The sequence below is a fragment of the Rhinopithecus bieti genome, unplaced genomic scaffold (genome assembly GCF_001698545.2).
Source record: "Rhinopithecus bieti isolate Rb0 unplaced genomic scaffold, ASM169854v2 scaffold_16999, whole genome shotgun sequence".
Lineage (NCBI taxonomy): Eukaryota > Metazoa > Chordata > Mammalia > Primates > Cercopithecidae > Rhinopithecus > Rhinopithecus bieti.
Window position 1 is genome coordinate 819179 of NW_016808939.1, and position 11331 is coordinate 830509.

At 34.9% G+C, this 11331-nt stretch overlaps 1 protein-coding gene across 3 annotated transcripts in view; it reads right to left on the minus strand.

Moving 5' to 3' along the window:
- Positions 1-11331, minus strand: part of SPOCK3 (SPARC (osteonectin), cwcv and kazal like domains proteoglycan 3) — a 506317-nt gene that overhangs the window by 339744 nt on the left and 155242 nt on the right. For 2 of the 3 annotated variants that reach the window (XM_017887896.1, XM_017887897.1), the window contains exon 3: positions 1057-1065. The exons of the other annotated variant lie outside the window; for it this stretch is intronic. In XM_017887896.1, coding sequence (XP_017743385.1) covers positions 1057-1065 — 9 coding nt within the window. The remainder of the gene's footprint in view (positions 1-1056; positions 1066-11331) is intronic. 3 annotated transcript variants of the gene reach the window in all.

Consider the following 11331-nt stretch of genomic DNA (forward strand, 5'->3'; position numbering starts at 1 on the left):
AAGGTGCTTAGCACTTGATTAATTAGCATTTGAAATCCCCTAATCAAGAATCAACATTCATGTCATAGAAATCTGCACAAGATAGGTAGTTAATTAACTAGTGTAAGTTAGTCATATGGTTGGATAGAAAAAGTGTGAGCCCCAAACCCCTTGTGTGATCTGTTTGGTTTTATGCCAAATCTTTTACAGAAGTTGCCCAATATGACCAGAAGATCAGTTGGTTTTGCCTTTACATGGCAGTTTTGTAAACTACAGCTGACAGGCCAAATCTGGCCGTTGACTGTAAATAAAGTTGTATTATAATTGTTTACATATTGTCCATGACTGCTTTGGGGACTTCCACAACAGAGTTTAATAGTTACGAGGAATATCAATGGAAAGATATTCAAGTACATAAGAACAGGCAATATGACAGTTTTATGCTTGTTTACTAAAATGAAATTGGATGAATTTAGACTAAGATTTTCTTATTCTCAAGTCTTGGTGAGGTTGTTGGGCAGGGACCTATAGCCTTCCTTGATCTTTGGTCAGTTCTTAGTAGCAATACAAATCCCAAAAGAGTGCCATGTTGGAGGTTTTTCTTCCAGGAAGGGAGGAAGTGAGGGAGGGAGGGAGGGAGAAAGGGAGGACAGAGGGGGCACAGAGCGAGGGAAGGAAGAAAAGAAGGGAGAGGAGAGAGAATAATAAAGATAGAGAGTGTGTGTATGAGAGAGAGAGAGAACAAAAGAGAGAGAGAATGGCCAACCATGATACTGGAAACTGATCTGACTTCACAACTCAGACCCAATGTGATTTTATACTTCTTGGGTTCACAGATAAGCCATTATGTTCTCCTGTTGGATATTAACAATCTTAAAGAACATTCACTTCAGACAAGGTCATTGTAAAAACTTCAAAATACCAAAGAGCCCCCTCTCACAAAATGAATGAGGGGTACTTTAACTAATTACAGCTTTATGGTTGCCCTAGGCTGTTCTTCCTACAGATAAGATGTATTGAGATAACTAGTCATAGAACTGCCATAAAATTTCTGTCAACACCCAACCCAAAGCAAACCTCTACTTCCTCAGACTTTCCCTAAGATTCCTCAAACCAGGCCCAAATCCTATGTCAGGTTCTTTGTCACCTGCTCCTACTGAGATGCCCCACAGTTCCCCACTGTGTGCATTCTCTCTTGCTGCAGTGAGTAACGAATTCAACTTGCTCAACTCTAAGTGTTCCTGTGACTGGATGAAGCCCGCTAATGTGGCCTTTCCTTTCCCAGTGTTTCTATCTACAATATAGCTGAGTGTACAACCTGGTATCTGCATGCAGACTGCTCAGCTGTGTGAAGGACTGTATTACCACTTTGTTTAGACACCTAAGTATGTCCTTTCATTTCAGGTTCATTTTATACTTACATTCAGGGGCAGGTTTAGTTTAGGACTTCTGCTAGTGTTGTGGGAAGTCAGGGACCCCGAATGGAGGGACTGGCTGGAGCCAAGGCAGAAGAATATAAATTGTGAAGATTTCATGGACATTTATCAGTTCCCCAAATTAATACTTGTATAATTTCTTACGCCTGTCTTTACTTCAATCTCCGAACATAAATTGTGAAGATTTCATGGACATTTATCACGTCCTCAATCAATACTCTTAAAATTTCTTATGGCTGTCTTTACTTATCTCTTAATCACGTTATCTTTTTAAGCTGAAAATGTACGTCACCTCAGGACCACTATTGTAAAAATGGATTGTAAAACATTTGTGTTTGAACAATATGAAATCAGTGCACCCTGAAAAAGAACAGAATGACAGCGATTTTCAGGGAACAAGGGAAGATAACCATGAGGTCTGACTGCCTGTGGGGTCGGGCAGAATGCAGCCATAGTTTTCTTCTCTCAGAAAGTCTATAGATGGATGTGTGAGTAGGAGAAATATCACTGAATTATTTTCCCAGCAAGGAATAATCCTGGGGAAGGAATGCACTCCTGGGGGTAGGTCTATAGATGGCGGCTCTGGGAGTGTCTGTCTTATATGGTTGAGATAAGGATTGAAATATGCCCTGGTCTCCTGCAGTACCCTCAGGCTTACTAGGATTGGGAAATTCCAGCCTGGTAAATTCTAGTCAGACCAGTTATCTGCTCTCGAACCCTGTTTCCTGTTAAGATGTTTATCAAGACAATGCGTGCACAGTGGGACATAGACTGTCATCAGTAATTCTAATTTTGTCTTGCCTTGTGATCTTTATTGCCCTTTGAAGCATGTGATCCTTGTGACCTACTCCCTGTTCATACACCCCCTCCCATTTCAAAATTCCTAATAAAAACTTGCTGGTTTTGCAGCTCAGGGTTGTCATCATGGTCCTTGCAATATGTGATGACACCCCTGAGACCCAGCTGTAAAATTTCTCTTTTTGTACTCTTTCTCTTTATTTCTCAGACCAGCTGACTCTTAGGGAAAATAGAAAGAACCTACATTGAAATATTGGGGGCTGGTTCTCCCGATAGCTAGTATAATTGTCTACTTGAAATGCTGTGGTCAAACTAGGCTATATCATTCATCAGAGTATTGAATCTACATGAATGATCATGAATGATGTGAAACCCATTGATAAAATTTACATTAATTTCAGAAGGATAGGGATAACAAAAGAGGATAATAGAAACTTATATAAGTCATTAATTTTCTTTGTTCATAGTTCCTGAACATCAGTTATAACACTGAAGTCTTAGAAGTTAGTTTCTTTAGCTTCAGGGTTTTTAAACGTAAATTGTTATGTTACTTTTTTTTTTTACCAAGATCACCAAATGTCGAATAATGAAATAATGCCTAGGTAGGTTAACTGAAAACATTTTATTGATATGAAATGTCAGTAACCTGGGTGACTATTTAGCAGAAAAGGTCAGATGTTTTTCAAGGTCATGTAAAATATGGAGAATAATCCTTGGTTTGCAATATTTGAAACTTATGAGGATAAGCACAGTATAATAATTGGTCTCATATTTCATGGTTTATGAGAATATGTGTTGCTAATACACATGTACAAGAGCAGCTAATATTAAGTCTCTCAATTTGTTATTATATATTAAAATTATTAAAACATATAGGTTATATCATGAGAGGGTGTGAAACAGAAAAAATGATCTAGTTGATAATTGCCTGAATATGCTGGAAATCATAATCTCTGTCAAACTCCAAACAGGAAATGTACCTAATAGCATTGGTTCTACCACAAGAAACTATTGCATATTTTTTCTGTTTTTTTTTTTGAGACGGAGTCTCGCTCTGTTGCCCAGGCTGGAGTGCAGTGGCCGGATCTCAGCTCACTGCAAGCTCCGCCTCCCGGGTTTACGCCATTCTCCTGCCTCAGCCTCCCGAGTAGCTGGGACTACAGGCGCCCACCACCTCGCCTGGCTAGTTTTTTGTATTTTTTAGTAGAGACGGGGTTTCACCGTGCTAGCCAGGATGGTCTCGATCTCCTGACCTCGTGATCCACCCGTCTCGGCCTCCCAAAGTGCTGGGATTACAGGCTTGAGCCACCGCACCCGGCCTTTTCTGTTTTTTTTTAAGTTCAGTTTCTCTTCAATATTTTCCTCTTTTTGATGTTTCTCTCTTTTGTATTTTTTCTTCTCTGAGAATAAGTCCACTATTGATACTAAATGTCACAGCACAGCCCCAAGGCAAATACACTGATGCCAATTGAAATCCAGATAGAACTTGCATAGTCCAGAAAAATTATCTTGACAACTGCTTCTGCAACACCCCTTACGTATGTGGAGTGTAGCCGAAAATGACATAGTGATGACTAGTACTGCCTTCGGTCTTGAAATTGTTCTAAATTTCCTTTCATAGGAAACAGGAAGTCTTGGAGATATCCACACTAAAGGAGCTTAGGTACCTGAGGCACCCACACTCCTAAGAGTTCAATTTACATCTTGGTGTTTTTGGTGAAAGTTAGAATGAAAGTAAATATAAACTACACATGGATTATTAATAATCATCAAGAAATCATATTTTTAAGTTTCACATTAAAATGTTAAACAGATGACAATGTAAGTTATAAATATATCAAAAATGAGAGCAATCATAAATAGAAACCCATTATGTAATAAAAAGTCTTGTAGGTACAAACAGCCCCTGGAAATTCAGTTTGACAGTGGGAGGCTTATTAATTGAAGAATCTGTTTTTGTTTCCCTCCCTCTACTTTTGTCCAGAGGGATCCAGGGTGATGGGTTCACTTGACTAGAAGCTTATATGAGCAAACCATTTGACACAGTTAACAGTGATCTGGATAAAAACAGTAATGCCATCTAATACAGGCAAGCAAAATGTCGGGATCAAAGGAAGTAATAACACCAGATCACTCCTCCTTTCCTGAGAGGTGAATCTAGAAAAAAAAAAAAAATGAAACAAATGTGCTTTGAGGAATGACTACAGGAATTTGAGATGCTTATCTTAGAAGGGAAAAGACTTTATAGAGCAGAGAAAAAATGAAGAGAGAGAGAAAAAAATGCCCAAACAGATTTTTTTTCCTTTGCTATTAAATTGCTTATCAAATTGGACCAAACTCTGGCAGGTGCCCAGAAAGGTCATATTGATTGTGAAACAGTGAAAGTTAAATTTATTCCAGGACCTCTATTCCCAGTTTCAATGTTCTTTCCATGACCATTTTCAAGAGGTCATGAGTTTGGTGACTTTGGAATCAAACAATGCTAAATTGAAATATCTACTTCCTTCCTTTCAATGGGAGGTAATTTTTCTTTTAACGAGGGAGAGCCATGTGGTGAAATTCATCCTTTGAAAAGAGGAATCTAGCGTCATGATGGAGGATGTGTCATAGCCAAAAGGGAAGAGAATCATTCTAAATATACATTCTAGGAATGACTGGATTTTCATGCTGTGCTATACTGGGTTTCTTTAAAACTTTCCTTCATCATTTTTACTTGGGGAAATACAGTCCATTTTTATAAGGCTCTGTACAGATGGCAACTTATTTGGCAAGATGGTAAGTCCATTATCACCTCAAAGTAGAAGTAATATATATTTGTATTAAGTTCCCAGAACAGAAATGACAACCCATTATGATATAGGTATTTATGTCAAACACAGTACATTACATATTATGGGTACTTAATAATAAACATCCATTGTTGGAATAAACTACCTAGATTACAATGGTGATGTGGGGAAAACAGAATAAGATATTTGACCTACTAGGCTATGAGAAAGTAAATTATTGGTGGAAACTTTCTTTTTACAGTTCTTCACTAATGTATTTATGGGTTTATGTTCTTTATCTGTTTTAACTATTTTTCAACAAATAAGCTTTTTAAATATCATAAATATAAAATTATTTGATAATAAAATAGTGAAATTTTACTTAGCTTATTGAATTTAATTTTTCTGAAAATCTACGGGAAGTAATATACTTAACTATAATAGTTCATCAAAAGACATTAATTTTAGTCCCTGTTTTGTTATTGCAAAATGAACCACATTTTAATTACATCATAGTTTCATATAATAAAATCTATTTACTAAAGCGAGACTAACATACTGTCCAATCACTAACAATCAACAGCTCAAACACAAGATAAGTTAAATCAAAAGGATGCCAATAGTGGAAGTTCTGATAGATCTTATTTCTGCCATCCCTTTACCTAAGAAGTAGACAAAAAAAGATCTGGCTTTGGAATCAGATCAGCCTGAACATAGTTCTGGTTTCTGCTAACTGACGGCCTCTGTGGCTTGAGGACTGTTACCTTGAAATTTCAGATTTGTTCTGTTTATAACTGTTAAATGGTAATAATGATAATGTTTATTTCACAGCATTTTTGCTACAATCAACACTTTTATTCTTTCAAGCCCAGAGGAAGTGTCATTAAACTGTCACTGTTTTTTTTTTTTTTCTCTGTTTCAAATGAAAATATTCACTTCCTACTTCTGTTATATTATATAAATATCTAATTTACACAATAGAACCAAAAACTCCCTAAAAACAACTAAGGCTCCTTCTTTATATAGCCTCTACAACCTTTAGCTCAATGCACAAAACAGTTGACTGAGAAACATTTGATCACTGAATTAATGAGATTACAAACTTAAACTTTTTGAAGTATAGTATTTTTTCACTAACCTCAGAAATTGATAAGTAAAGATAGTTTACGGCTTAACAATGAATATTAACGAGTAGACCGCCCAAATAGCAATCACGATGCAGAAATAGCAGACTATGGTACTTGGTCTACCTGGATCTATAAGAAAATAAACAAGATATATTTCTTTGAACAAAATGATCTAAATAACTTCTCTGCAAATAATTTTATTTCTTAGATAATGCTTACTCTGTACCAGGCAGTGTTTGTAGTAACTTAATTTTTTTTACTCATTTAATAATCATAACAAATCTATAAGGTACAGGTGTTACTATAACTTCCTTTCTATAAGTGAGAAAATTGAAAAATAGCTTTGCAATAAATAATATGCCCAAGAACATGGAGCTTATAAATTTCAGAGTCAGAATTTGAAACTAGGCAGAGGATCTTCAGTTTCTGCTTTCCTATCATATTATGAAGTAGAATTTCAAAAGATATGTCATCACTACTCTCTTGAAATACAGAATGCAATTATTCTGACATTTGTAATAAATATATTGAGGTTACAGTAAGAACCACTGACAGAAAATCTACTTTTTCTTATACTAGTGACAACAGAGCATACTTTTCCACAAATCTTATCCCCAGAACATATCTGTTCCTTTTCCTCCTAGGTGCTTAAACAATTCTCACAACATTTCACCATAAGATAGATGCTAGGAATCGTTCAGAATCATTTAGAACTGTTTGATGGTGAGTACATGCTATCTGAGATTGTTCCTGCAGTAAATAGCCTAAAGTTATTGAATTTATTTCAAGTTATCATATATAAAGTAAACACCATTATTGACATGGAAGATATTTCATTTCCTCATGTTTCATTTACTTCCCACATACTAGGGAGCTAAAATGGACTATCAGGATAGAATTCTGGTACACATTGTTTCAAAACATCATTTATTTATAATCTAAATAAAAGCCTTCTGCCTTTAGCTATCAGAATTGTGCTTAATAAAATCAANTTCAGTTTCTCTTCAATATTTTCCTCTTTTGATGTTTCTCTCTTTTGTATTTTTTCTTCTCTGAGAATAAGTCCACTATTGATACTAAATGTCACAGCACAGCCCCAAGGCAAATACACTGATGCCAATTGAAATCCAGATAGAACTTGCATAGTCCAGAAAATTATCTTGACAACTGCTTCTGCAACACCCCTTACGTATGTGGAGTGTAGCCGAAAATGACATAGTGATGACTAGTACTGCCTTCGGTCTTGAAATTGTTCTAAATTTCCTTTCATAGGAAACAGGAAGTCTTGGAGATATCCACACTAAAGGAGCTTAGGTACCTGAGGCACCCACACTCCTAAGAGTTCAATTTACATCTTGGTGTTTTGGTGAAAGTTAGAATGAAAGTAAATATAAACTACACATGGATTATTAATAATCATCAAGAAATCATATTTTAAGTTTCACATTAAAATGTTAAACAGATGACAATGTAAGTTATAAATATATCAAAATGAGAGCAATCATAAATAGAAACCCATTATGTAATAAAAGTCTTGTAGGTACAAACAGCCCCTGGAAATTCAGTTTGACAGTGGGAGGCTTATTAATTGAAGAATCTGTTTTGTTTCCCTCCCTCTACTTTTGTCCAGAGGGATCCAGGGTGATGGGTTCACTTGACTAGAAGCTTATATGAGCAAACCATTTGACACAGTTAACAGTGATCTGGATAAAACAGTAATGCCATCTAATACAGGCAAGCAAAATGTCGGGATCAAAGGAAGTAATAACACCAGATCACTCCTCCTTTCCTGAGAGGTGAATCTAGAAAAAAAAAAAAATGAAACAAATGTGCTTTGAGGAATGACTACAGGAATTTGAGATGCTTATCTTAGAAGGGAAAAGACTTTATAGAGCAGAGAAAAAATGAAGAGAGAGAGAAAAAAATGCCCAAACAGATTTTTTTTCCTTTGCTATTAAATTGCTTATCAAATTGGACCAAACTCTGGCAGGTGCCCAGAAAGGTCATATTGATTGTGAAACAGTGAAAGTTAAATTTATTCCAGGACCTCTATTCCCAGTTTCAATGTTCTTTCCATGACCATTTTCAAGAGGTCATGAGTTTGGTGACTTTGGAATCAAACAATGCTAAATTGAAATATCTACTTCCTTCCTTTCAATGGGAGGTAATTTTCTTTTAACGAGGGAGAGCCATGTGGTGAAATTCATCCTTTGAAAAGAGGAATCTAGCGTCATGATGGAGGATGTGTCATAGCCAAAAGGGAAGAGAATCATTCTAAATATACATTCTAGGAATGACTGGATTTTCATGCTGTGCTATACTGGGTTTCTTTAAAACTTTCCTTCATCATTTTACTTGGGGAAATACAGTCCATTTTATAAGGCTCTGTACAGATGGCAACTTATTTGGCAAGATGGTAAGTCCATTATCACCTCAAAGTAGAAGTAATATATATTTGTATTAAGTTCCCAGAACAGAAATGACAACCCATTATGATATAGGTATTTATGTCAAACACAGTACATTACATATTATGGGTACTTAATAATAAACATCCATTGTTGGAATAAACTACCTAGATTACAATGGTGATGTGGGGAAAACAGAATAAGATATTTGACCTACTAGGCTATGAGAAAGTAAATTATTGGTGGAAACTTTCTTTTACAGTTCTTCACTAATGTATTTATGGGTTTATGTTCTTTATCTGTTTTAACTATTTTCAACAAATAAGCTTTTAAATATCATAAATATAAAATTATTTGATAATAAAATAGTGAAATTTTACTTAGCTTATTGAATTTAATTTTCTGAAAATCTACGGGAAGTAATATACTTAACTATAATAGTTCATCAAAAGACATTAATTTTAGTCCCTGTTTTGTTATTGCAAAATGAACCACATTTTAATTACATCATAGTTTCATATAATAAAATCTATTTACTAAAGCGAGACTAACATACTGTCCAATCACTAACAATCAACAGCTCAAACACAAGATAAGTTAAATCAAAAGGATGCCAATAGTGGAAGTTCTGATAGATCTTATTTCTGCCATCCCTTTACCTAAGAAGTAGACAAAAAAAGATCTGGCTTTGGAATCAGATCAGCCTGAACATAGTTCTGGTTTCTGCTAACTGACGGCCTCTGTGGCTTGAGGACTGTTACCTTGAAATTTCAGATTTGTTCTGTTTATAACTGTTAAATGGTAATAATGATAATGTTTATTTCACAGCATTTTGCTACAATCAACACTTTTATTCTTTCAAGCCCAGAGGAAGTGTCATTAAACTGTCACTGTTTTTTTTTTTTTCTCTGTTTCAAATGAAAATATTCACTTCCTACTTCTGTTATATTATATAAATATCTAATTTACACAATAGAACCAAAACTCCCTAAAACAACTAAGGCTCCTTCTTTATATAGCCTCTACAACCTTTAGCTCAATGCACAAAACAGTTGACTGAGAAACATTTGATCACTGAATTAATGAGATTACAAACTTAAACTTTTGAAGTATAGTATTTTTTCACTAACCTCAGAAATTGATAAGTAAAGATAGTTTACGGCTTAACAATGAATATTAACGAGTAGACCGCCCAAATAGCAATCACGATGCAGAAATAGCAGACTATGGTACTTGGTCTACCTGGATCTATAAGAAAATAAACAAGATATATTTCTTTGAACAAAATGATCTAAATAACTTCTCTGCAAATAATTTTATTTCTTAGATAATGCTTACTCTGTACCAGGCAGTGTTTGTAGTAACTTAATTTTTTTTACTCATTTAATAATCATAACAAATCTATAAGGTACAGGTGTTACTATAACTTCCTTTCTATAAGTGAGAAAATTGAAAATAGCTTTGCAATAAATAATATGCCCAAGAACATGGAGCTTATAAATTTCAGAGTCAGAATTTGAAACTAGGCAGAGGATCTTCAGTTTCTGCTTTCCTATCATATTATGAAGTAGAATTTCAAAAGATATGTCATCACTACTCTCTTGAAATACAGAATGCAATTATTCTGACATTTGTAATAAATATATTGAGGTTACAGTAAGAACCACTGACAGAAAATCTACTTTTCTTATACTAGTGACAACAGAGCATACTTTTCCACAAATCTTATCCCCAGAACATATCTGTTCCTTTTCCTCCTAGGTGCTTAAACAATTCTCACAACATTTCACCATAAGATAGATGCTAGGAATCGTTCAGAATCATTTAGAACTGTTTGATGGTGAGTACATGCTATCTGAGATTGTTCCTGCAGTAAATAGCCTAAAGTTATTGAATTTATTTCAAGTTATCATATATAAAGTAAACACCATTATTGACATGGAAGATATTTCATTTCCTCATGTTTCATTTACTTCCCACATACTAGGGAGCTAAAATGGACTATCAGGATAGAATTCTGGTACACATTGTTTCAAAACATCATTTATTTATAATCTAAATAAAAGCCTTCTGCCTTTAGCTATCAGAATTGTGCTTAATAAAATCAATGATGTAGGTATAGATTTTTTTTAGCTGTTATTTTTATGGAACCAGAAAAAGATGGTAGTAGATAAGCAAACGCTGATAACATATACCACCAATATACTGACACTAAGAGAGTTTATGAGTTTTGTCTATCAGAAATAAGAGAAATCATTCCATCAAAAAAAATCTTAGAAAAAAAAGTAAAGATGGCTCTTTGCTTAATTTTTTTCTCAGGATGATATATAACAAGTAGTATTCTAGATGCGTAGGAGGAAAGTTAACATATAATAGATGCCTTAAGGCATTTGCAAACTTTAGCTTACAACAGAATCACCAGGAGGACTTGCTGTAACATGGATTTCTGGTTACTTAGAAATTTGTTGCAACATAAATTTCTAGGCTCAACCTTCAGCAGTGCAGTAAGCTGGTCTAGGGTTAAACCTCAGAATTTGCATTTCTGATAAGGTTTCAGATGATGCTGATGCCGTCGTGGTCTGGTACCACACTGAGAATCACTGCATTAGGGTTTTAATCTTTTCTCAGAAACCTGGTTTGCAAGACCACCAGTCTTGAATTACTTTCTGTTTCCAAACATGGAGGAAGTGTAGGTTGTCTTGCAAATAACACCTATGAAAAATGAATCATGCTTTTTTTTTTTTTTTTTTTTTTTTTTTTTTAGGTGGGTTTTCACTTTTTCCCCGGGCGGGGGGGTTGGGGGGGGGTTTTTTTT